This window comes from Octodon degus, unplaced genomic scaffold (assembly GCF_000260255.1).
Source record: "Octodon degus isolate 3935 unplaced genomic scaffold, OctDeg1.0 scaffold00107, whole genome shotgun sequence".
NCBI classification, from domain to species: Eukaryota; Metazoa; Chordata; class Mammalia; order Rodentia; family Octodontidae; genus Octodon; species Octodon degus.
Window position 1 is genome coordinate 4,678,607 of NW_004524683.1, and position 11,324 is coordinate 4,689,930.

Below are 11,324 nucleotides of genomic sequence, written 5' to 3' on the forward strand. Positions count from 1 at the left end.
TATATATCTTTGTATTTTTTAGGGAAGGGTCTACAGGGTGTTCAGGGTCTCACTGCTATATCGGACTCATAGTGATCCACCTGTTTGCAGACTCCCAAGAGCTAGGATTACAGGTGTTTGCCACCATGCCCAGTCTCAATCGCAATATCAGCACACCCCTGGGGCAGGGCCAGTACAGCAGGCCCAGAGATCAAAGCCCTGGCCCCTGCACCTGCTTGCAGGTGCTTTAATCTGCTGAGGTATTTGGCCGGCCCTCCTATTTCTATTATTGTGATGAGTATTCTTTAATTGTCGTGTAATAATTTGTCAAGACCACATCTAAAGTCAGTTAACATCCTTATTCATCTTTAGAGTATCAGTAATGCATAAAATCTTTAATACTGGCCTCATCTCCCCTCTCTTTCATCTCAGCCGCAAGTACATCTGTTGTTGTTGACTGATAACTGAAAATTTCTGTTCTTGTGCAAACCTCTTAGCCTTCCTCAAATTCATCATTATATAGTTTTATGTAATCAGTTCTTTATATTATTTGTTTTTGGAATCAGTTCTTTTGATTTACCTTGTTTTCTTTGTTCAGTCTTGCTTCTTGTCACTTTTATCCTTTGTGTTCCAGTTTAATTTTCCTATGACTACACTTTAGCAGCTCCATCAATGAGAGTTTAAAACTTCTAATTACTTAAGTTTTGTTGTCTCAAATGGCACTTTATCCTTATATTGGATGACACTTATTCAGTTATTTTGGACTCATGTTGCTAATATTGACTCTGAGTTACCAAGATAGTGCTCTAAATTCAAATGCAAAGTCAAAAATAGTATGCTGGCTTGGTGAGATAGCTCTTGCAGACTAAGTGCCTGCTTTGGCAAGCTCAGGGACTCGGGTTTGATCTCCAGTCCTGCACGCTACACTGGCCACACCCCAGAGGTATGCTGAGTCAACAACTAAGTCTGGGGATAGTGGCACATGTCTGTAATCCCAGTGTAGGGAAAGCTGAAAACATGAGGATCACTAAGATTCCAAGGTGCTTAGTGAGACCCTGTACCAAATTCATAAATGAAAAATAAAATAGTATGCTGCATGCTTAAAAATTATTTTTGTATCTCAAATCCAGGAATTGATATGTTTATTAGTTATCTCCTACTAGTGTATGTGAATGATTTCTTTCTAGATCAATATTCATTAATACCGTATTGTGTGTATAGCTCTTGTATAATATTCCCAACATCTAATTACACATAGAAAATGATAGTTTTGCAAATAGACATAATCATATTTATGTAGAATATTGAAGAAAATTTGGAAATGACCATATAAGGCTCAGTAATAAAACAGTAATACATAAAATTTTAAAAACCATGAACTGTTTCCAAAGGATATCAAGTGTTAATTTCATTTTTTAAACTCTCTCAATCTTGAAAATTTTGAGGTACTTCAATTTATTTTTGTGATCATTTTATATGAGATTTTATTTGAAATGGATACATTCAGTTCTTGATCAAGACTCTCAGTGATGATCACTTCAAAGCCATTGTTATCACCATCAATGAGAAATGTTCATGCGAGAAGTAATAAAATTCAAAACTATTCAAATATTTGAGCTATTAAAATTATATTTAACAGCTCTCTTTCCTTTCAACCACAATTGGAGTATTGAAATTTCTTGTGAAACCCAAATGTCTTTCAAATTTAACCACAATTTTAGGAAAACATTTTAAAACAATAAAATATATTAAAATAGCAATGAAATTCTAATTTGTAAAATGTCTATGTATATTTAAAGTCTATATAATCACCTTGGACAACATAAAATGGGAAAAAACACACTTCATTGGGCAACAGTAATAGATATATGGTATGAAGGAGTTAGGCCAATGCCTGGCCCTATGAATAGGCTTCTCATTTTACTCTTGTATAGGTTCCACTATTCCTTGGCCAACATGTGGTTTAGAATTTACAGTTCTGTAGGATCACTATGGACATCTTGGTCAGAAAAGGCAATGTTCCAGACCTTACAAAGGATTGTATTAGAGGATATAACCTCTAGCTATATCCATTTGTGTGCCACAGATCACTGTTTACAAAGCTTTGATCTATAGTACCATATTACCGAAGCAGGAATTCTGGACTTAATATTTAAATTATATCTATTTTTACTGAAGATGAAAATAGGCTCTATGTATACCAAGTGTCTATTCTGAGCTAGGTGCAATATGCCAGGTGATGTACTTACATAATTTCACAGATTCTCATAATAATTTTGTTAGCCTACTGTTGCCATCCCAGTTTTGGATGTAAGCAATCAATGTCCAAAAAAGACAAAAAAATTGCACAGGTTTATAGAGCCTGTAGGGAACTTGGTTCCTATCACAGATGCATCTGGTTAGAAAGTCCATCATGTTATTTTCTTTAACCAGCCAGCTTGGTTCAAATTCTACTTCTGCTGTTTATTTATTATATGGTTTTAGTTTTTATAATTTCAGTATCTCTTATTGCATCTATAAATAAGAGGTAACAGTTTCTACCTGAAAACTTATATATGTGTGTCCTGAGAATTAGCTATTTTATCCCATATCAGAGTCTCTAGAATAGAGACCCCAGCATATGCAGGGTTGAAGAGCTGTCCATGTGATTACAATCACCAATCAGATTTTTCTAATATACAAAATATTGCAATGAGTGAAGTGCTTAGCTCAGAATTTGGTGCATAGTAAATCCTCAGGAATTATTAGTGGTTACTGCATTTATTTTTATTACCATTATATAAATATGCAATTTTTGGGTGCATTTTTAGTAAAAAAAAGAGTGTAAAATGTGACAGGGTGAGATTTCTTGCAATGTCTCCTACCAAATAGTTTTATTTTATTTTTAAAAGACAAAAAATAGTTTAAAACAACATTAAAAATAATTCCATCTCACCCCAGAAAGAATGGCTATCATTAAGAAATCAACCAATAATAAATGCTGGAGGGGCTGTGGGAAAAAAGGAACACTTCTCCACTGTTAGCAGGAGTGTAGACTGGGATACAACTGTGAAAATCATTGTGCAGATTATTCAGAAAATTAGTATCAAAGATCACATTCAACCCAAATCCCCTCCTGGGTATTTTTCCAGAAGAGCTAAAAACATCATAGCATAGTGATATATGTGCACCCATGTTTACAGCAGCAACATTTGTCATAGTTAAATATTGGAAACAACCCAGATACTCATCAATTAAGGAATGGATAAAAAAGATGTGGTATTTTTATATAATGTAGTATTACTCAGCTATCAAAAAAGATAAGCTCAAGACTTTTACAGGTAACTGAAGCAACTAAAGACCATGCTCACAAGTGAAATAAATGAGATCTGCATGTGTAAACATCGTATTGTCTCCCTAGTGTAAAGAAAGAGTAAATAAAACTCAAAGGTACAACAGGTACTGTGAGAAACAAATAAACTATTCATATGGATGTTCAAACTCATTAACTGGGTTGAGGGAAAGGAGAAAAAAAAGAACAAAAAACTATATATGTATATACACAGGATAGCTTGCATAATTATACTACTGGCTTCTACTGGTCTACTGAGAAGAACAGTTAATGCTTATTTTTTCTTTTCTTTTTTTTTTCCAAATACTTTTGATTCTAAAAGTGTGTGTTGAATGGCTATCACACACACATACACACACACACACACACACACACACACACACACAAATACTTAGAAGGAGCATAGAAGAAATAATGCTATGATTTGCATACACCATAATGTCATAAAGAAAGTTTGATCTTGGTGGTAAGGACTCTGTGATTTAAGTGCTGGTTAACAATTGGGGATTTTGGCTGGGCAAGCCAGTTAACCTTTATTAGCTTCAACTTTTTTATTGCCTAAAATTTGTATAAAACATATAGCCTTGTGAATGAAAAACTAAATTATATAGCCACTTTAAATACCTGAGAAATTATCTAGGCACATAGTGGGATGCTGATAATAAAGTTTGTACTTTATGTCCTATTTCTTTACTTCAGCTTCACATATGCAGTTCATTTTTTTATTAACTTCCTTCTTTTATTTATCAATAATTTACATCCATAAAGTACCGTATGGCCTCGTTTACAGTAAATGGATCTGACACCTGGAATTTCAGAAGGAGAAAGGGGGATTATGCCTTGTTAGGTTCAAAGGCATTTGTCCCCTTGGTATTGATTTTTTTTTAATCAGACAGTATCCAAGACCTTGGCAGAAATAATTGAACTGACAACTAGCAGGCCGAGGTTATTAATAATGGAAGAGCCTAGGACATTCTTGATGATTTAATTTAATGACATAAAGGATGTCTGAAACTGAAATGCCTGGAGTTGGGTCAATGGCTATATCGATGTTGAGAAAAGAAAACACAAGTTATTCCTAAGGGTTATTTGATGAACAAAGCATTTTATGATCATCCCCAATAGAAATATGAAATGGTTTTGATTTTTTTCTCTTTTTAACAGAACAAAAATATAACGGATAAAACCTCAGTGTTATATTTCTTGTTTGTCCTTTATTAAGAAACAAAATAGATGTGGTTAAAATTATGAAAATTAGGAAACATAGTACAGCTCAAGAGTAAAAATTGTGGATATCTCATCTTTTTAACCCTGAGGTGAAAATATCAAATTTGTAATTGATCACTTTTTTGAGACTCAAAATAAAGCTGCTAATATAGTATTCTTCTAGTTGCAGGATAATGTTTAAGATTTTTTAAATGTATATAATTTTTCATACTTCATAATAAAAATTGTTGAATAAAATAATAAATGAGTTTTGATGCTTCATATCTTTTGAAATACAAATTTATAATAATCTCTTAAAATTGTTCCCTATCTGGGGCTGGGGAGATGGCTCAGTGGAATAAGCTCTTCCTGGCAAGCACAAGGATCTGTGTTCAATCCCCGGTTCTGGGAAAAAAAAAAAAAAAAAAAAAAAAATTGTTCCCTTTCTTTAACTACTTAAGCTGACTTAGTTTAGTCCTCATGTTTCCTTTGGAATATTTCAGTGATGTTCATCTTTCAATCCTAGTTTTCTTTTCTTTCATACTCTCTCATCTCATGAAATCTTTTACTAAAGGAGTCTGAACTTTTTATTTATATTATTCTGCTGGATGGGCTTTAGGCATCTACAACATCCTACTCTACTCCCCATCCACCTAGAAAGGGAAAGCAATTTACCTGAGCGTTATGGAAATGTAAATTCATGTTGAAATTTGGATTAAGTCCAGTCTTCCTAACTCATAGTAGAGGATTACAAAGGGGTTGCAGTAGAGAACATACATCTCTAGATTTAGCCAAAGAAATTTCAAGAAACTGTAGAACTTTTAAAGTGCAATTTTGTTCTATTATTAACTTTAATTTTATTAAACAAAAGTATAATTGGTACCCTAATGATAACATTATTCATTCCCATTCAAATTCTAAGCTAGTCCAAAGAAAGGGTATATATTACTGCTAAAATTTACGTAGCATACTCCATTACCAAAGGAAATCCCAAACTCTGTGCACACATTAACTTATTTAATTTCCTTCATAACCCCATGAGCTGAGTTATTGTTACTAGTCCTATTTATTAAATCAGTTTATCAAGACATAGTAGCTTGGTGATTGAGTTGAAATTTATACTCACACTTTAGGTTCTAGGTTCCAGGATTCTCAAGCTAACTGATTTGAAGACAGTTATTCTAATCAGTACTATGAGAATATGCACTGCAGATTTCTAATGGCTGGCAAAAACACTGACCTGTCCTATGAGTACTGGTATCCTTGCTCCACTTTTGGTCACAAGTCTACATTATTTAAAAAAATGGTAACTTACATTTCTTAGTGTCCTAATGAATCTCTTTCTCTTTCAGAGAGTTATTTTCAACATTGTTAACTTCAGTAAAACCAAGAGTCTTTACAGAGATGGTATGGCCCCTATGGTGAAATCTACTAGCAGACCAAAATGGTAAGTGACCCACAGAATGGGATCTCTTTTTGGTTAGAAAATCTGACGCAGGAATTAAGTTTATCTTTCAAATGAGTGAGGTTCAGCCTCACTCTCAGTGAACAAATACAAATAAAATTTATTTTTGAGTGACCATTGCCTGGGCTCTAGACACTGTACTTTGTGGTCCCATAGTCGGAATGAACAAAATTTTATTCTATGGGAAGTTAGAGTATGATATTTGGTAAATTCTTTCCTGTTGTCTTTTATTATCTTATTTTGTAAGCATAAAGTTAGTTTTGTTTCTTTTTTTCCCTAACATATGTAGAAGACCCATAATAACCTAGGAGGACATTGAGAAGTACAATACCGTAATTTTTTCTTGCTTTCCTTAATTTTAGCAGTTTTTAGATAGATACTGTATTTGAATAGATGTGCAAAGCTTTTCCTCCCATCACTATCCTGAGGAAGTAGGATTTGGGTAAGACTACTTAAGAAGTAGGATGATGTGATGAAAGTAACAGCAAAAACCCTCCACTCAATGTGATCTCCTTCTATGTCTGATTCTTCACTTTTGCTCTTTCTATTTATACACTTTTACAAGGCAGATTTTTAAAAATTAGTATGTGGTATTACAGATGAAAACTTTGAGGCTAGGTAAAGTACTTTATGAAAACATAGATATGGGTATGAGAAGTAATCTGCATTTTTGGGTTTGTTTTTTTTGTTTTTTGTTTTTTGTTTTTTTTTTTTTTGCATCACCTCATGCTGCTTTTACAACAAATTCATCTATCCACTCATTCATTTATTTCATTCAACACTTACTGAGTACAACAGAAAATGAGAACTTGAAGATAGAAACAAACTATTATTCATCTATCACACAGTAGGTATTAAGTGAATGCTTATTGAACTGATCTGAATTCATTACAAGAATGCTAAGTGCTCAATAAATATCATCTATTATTAATAGTATTATGTAAAACACTATATGAATGCAAACAATTGTTAATATTATTCTAGCTTTGAACCCTTATCAAATTTTAATGACTAGTGAGAAGATAGTCACCAAATGTCTATATTTATAGAAAACTAGCAATTCATAAATATTGAATTGTGCTTTTATGTATAAATGATACTTGGCAATTTTGCATAAATGCTCGACTGAGAAGCTCAGGTTTATGAAAGTGTAGGCATTTGGTGATGGTAATAAAAATTGTTTATTAAAAGGTAAAAAATATCTCCCAGGCATGTTGTTTGCTTTACTGAATCAATTGAACTAAATTGCTACAACTTTTCTCTCTTCCTGACAAGCAATAGTCCTTTGCTTTAAGTTTCTGAATCCAGTGAAAGTAGGTAACAATAAAATCCATCCATCTATTAATAGGCATATTATAGATAAGCATTTTGAACCATCAAAAGGACATCTTGATCTGTTCATGAGACTCTTTAAAATAGCACTTCATATTTTTTTCCAAGTTTCGTGTTGAAATCTTATACACCAATATTAATTACAATACTCTTTTCTAAAATTTCAATACCCCCACTATTTATCTCTTTGCCTGACTCTCTTTCCATGCCTCTCTTTATCTCTCTCCCTGTCTCTTTTGTTTTGAAAGTCTTCAGGCCTTAACTATTTCATTTTATTCTTTTTTTTTTTCCCCCACAGACTATCAGTTATGTCCTCTTTGTCAGGGTACCTGACAAGACATTGAAATATTAACAAGTTCTTGCATTTATAATAAATACCTTAGCATTAATTTACTGCTCATATCCAGTGTTGGCAGACTCTCAGCTACAGCCATTATCCAGTGATTGAGCTTCTCTGATAGGCTAACACAGCTTAATGTTTTACAACTGAGTTTGTTGTAGATTCTCAAGTCAGTCAGGCATAAGGTACCATGACAAATCAAGATGTTTCTATCTAAAGTCTCCTATCTGTTGCTTTACAATCACTAGACCTTGGATACAAAGCAACTCACATTGCTTCATATTCACTTTCTCTCAAGCCATGTGTGTAGATATTTGTTTATTTCACAGAAATTTATTGAGTGTCTTAATGTATTATGCCTTGCGGTAAATATTGGAGTACAAGATGAAAATGTTTAACAAGGGAATTTTAATTTTTGAATTTTGATTACTCCCTAGGTAGTAACTGTTCTTCCTACCATTTTGCCCCAAGAACTCTTTCTACCTCTTTGTTTTTCTCTACTACGAGCTTTCAAGAACCTACTTTTTAGTAGCAGCTAGCCTATATGTCTCTTGGTTAGGCAAAGGAATTGCCATGGCCATTTGACTATCAGAACATTAAATTTTACTGGCTCCAAATACTGTCACAATTTAGAATTGTAAATAATGGCCTACTCAAGTCTGACAAATACTTTCTAGATCCCAATGTTAAAATATCTTTTCCAGTGTCATTCTTATTCCAATTTTCCCAGTATTAATGCAGGCTTTTCTATAGGAAAAGGAGATGTTATAGATACTTTTCTTGTTTAGGGCTAGCCCTCCTTTGATATAGCAAGTAGGTCATGGAGAAACTCTTATACAAGGATAAAAGTTAAAAGTCCTAAATTGGGCTGAGGTATGAAGTTCACAAGTTCAATCATAACCTGGGCAACCTAGCAACACCCTGCCTCAAAAATATATGACAAGTCCTAGAGATATATCTCTGTATGATGACCCTGTTTTCAATGCCCAATACTCCCCTTACTAAAAACATAGTTCTAAATACCTGAATTTTATGTATAGTGAATTGGGAAAATATATTTCTTCAACTTTTCAAGGTAAATCATTCTTGTTTATGTCTTTCCTTGGGCCTATAACTGATCCAAAGACCTTTAGGTTTTAGCATTTACATGGAAATCAGTTAGCTATTTAAAGCAAATAAATAGAAGACCCCACAGTAAGGTCCTGTAGGCACTCAAGGCTGTTTGGTCAGTCTTAAGGAGATAAATGTGAAAATACCTAGTAGCAAATGTGAAAGGTGGAAAATTCAGAAATTTTCTGTTTTAGTTCATTATAATTCTGTTCACACATTAGTCTTATTAAGGACTTTGGTTGAGATTTTAAATCACAATTTTTCTGAAACTATAACTCATTAAAATTTAATAATGCTTGTTATGGGTTAGCTCTAAAATGTCTTCTGACAGTCTTATGTGACCACAGGTGGGGATTTTAAGAGGTGATCAAATGGGCATTAAACTCATCATTGGATTAAATCATTTATGAGTTCATAGCTGAATGTAATGTTAGGAGGTGAGGCCTGGTTGAAGGAGGTAGATTATTGAAGGGGGTTGTGACCTGGAAGAGTATATTCTTGTCAATGGCTCCTCCCTTTGCTCTGTGTGTTCTAGATGTCCTGGGAGGGAAAGCTTTCTTCTGACATGCACTCTACTTCTCTGTTTCAGCCTTTAGGGCAAGTAACCATGGATTAAATCCTCTGAAACTATAAACTATTTAAATAAGCCTCTCCTCCTTTAGTTATTTTGTTTTGGTGACTGAGAATAACACAGTGCCTATGGCTAAGTTTTGTTATGGGCTAGGCACTGATGGGAGCTGGTATTTTAAGACAACTGAGAGTTGTATCTGCATTTATACAGAAATTGAGGTTAGGAGTACTTGCATAACTGATAAAATTCCTTCCCATATTGGATGGACAGGGATGGCGGGAGAATGGACCTTAAGAAGCATGGAGAAGCATGTTGTTCTGATATACCTATGAAAACTGGATTAATCACTTACTGGTCCAACTATTTAAATATAGGATGACCTGAAATTGCATAATTTTCATTAATTTTTATAAGCTAATAATGTAATGGAAATATAAAAGTAACAGTTTTATTAAATGTATTCAACAATTTTTTCTGCATATGGTATATTTTAAAAACCTTTAATACACAATGCAACATCACAATCTGAATAGCAGTGTCTAGTGTATTTCTAAATTCCTTTCGCATTATTGCCTTTTTATGAACAATACACTTTACACCATCATGTTGGCTTTTTTTTTCTTATAGGTGGTATAATTTCAATAAAAAATCTACCCTCTAAAGGTAATAGCAGAGACATCAATGATAGATGTCCTGGTTGGCATTTTGCTACCTTGAATTTTTCAATTATTTAGTCTATTAGACCTAATCTAAATTGTAAATGGCTTTTTGAACCCTCTTTTTTGAATAAATAACCAACAAGTTCCATATTGTTTGATCCAAAAGATGTATACATATTTTATAATAATATTTTCATCACTTTTTGATTGTTGTTCAAGGGCTGGAGTTATAGCATCCTTGTAGAGTATGTGGTTAACATGCATGAGGTCTGATCCATAGAACTTTTCTCAAAGCAGATATTGAAAAAAATGGTAAATTTTGATGCTATAAAATGGCTTTTGTGATTTTGTTTTCATGTAAGTTTTAAATTTTAAGAATATTGGTATCAGTATGGCAAAATTAATTTTTCAAAAATATTGAAGCCTTAGTGAAGAAAAGGCAAGACATTATACACTCTGCTTTTAGAAAAGATACACTTCTCCCATTTCTGTTATACCTTAAAACAGTTAATTCCATTAAATACCAAATACAGAAATATCTAAATGATAGAGAGCAGAGGAGGGAGTGGGCTTGTCTGTTAGGACCTAAGAAATGGTATGGTGTAGGTTACTTTGGCTTCTTTTGTGCCATGCAATGATAATTCCTGGAGAAGTTGCTGGCCTAGAAATACAAGCACAGACAAAGGCCTGGCTGTTCTCACAATATGAAGCAATCACATAATATTTTGTTGTTAAAAATGATGTTTTGTCATGTTACCTTTCTAATAGCTGTTATTACATTTTTAGGAATTCACATTTTTAAGAATTCTCTGAAAGCCAAATTCTCACCTTCATCTTCCTCATCACGGGTAGAAGCAGGACTGTCCTAGATCTGTGTAACCCTTAGTCATACCATTGCCATTAACCACTCCTAATATATATGGCGATCTACTGCCTTTGTGTGTTTGCAAATGCATGGATTTTCCTAGGATTTAGGAGTTAGGCTTTAATTTTAAATTGGGAATTTCCTGAGTAAATTGAGACAAATTAGGTACTGAATTCTTGAGTTAAAAAGCAGAAATAAAACTCAGGGAGGCAACACTTAAGGACTGAGTAGTATAAGATCCTGGGTTAACCCTGAGAAGATAAAATCAAAGGCCAGAGAAAACAAATCAGCATATTCCACTAATACTTTAAACAGTTTCACTATTAACACTAGTATGACTACCAATTGCCCTTGAACATTTTCTTATAAAATTATAGTGCAGAGAGCTGTATTTCATTTAGGTTGAATTGAAATATTTCCACTACAGGTTACAGATAGCTAAAAAAAATAGAATGTTTAGGGGCCG

At 33.4% G+C, this 11,324-nt stretch overlaps 1 protein-coding gene and 1 pseudogene across 1 annotated transcript in view; one reads left to right on the forward strand and one right to left on the reverse strand.

Moving 5' to 3' along the window:
• The window catches only part of LOC105743220, an 11,887-nt pseudogene extending 6,669 nt beyond the window's left edge, over positions 1–5,218 (reverse strand).
• The window catches only part of Agbl4 (ATP/GTP binding protein like 4), a 1,571,060-nt gene that overhangs the window by 785,364 nt on the left and 774,372 nt on the right, over positions 1–11,324 (forward strand). Inside the window, exon 4 of the mRNA XM_012516469.1 lies at positions 5,869–5,963. Within this exon, the coding sequence (XP_012371923.1) occupies positions 5,869–5,963 (95 nt within the window). The remainder of the gene's footprint in view (positions 1–5,868; positions 5,964–11,324) is intronic.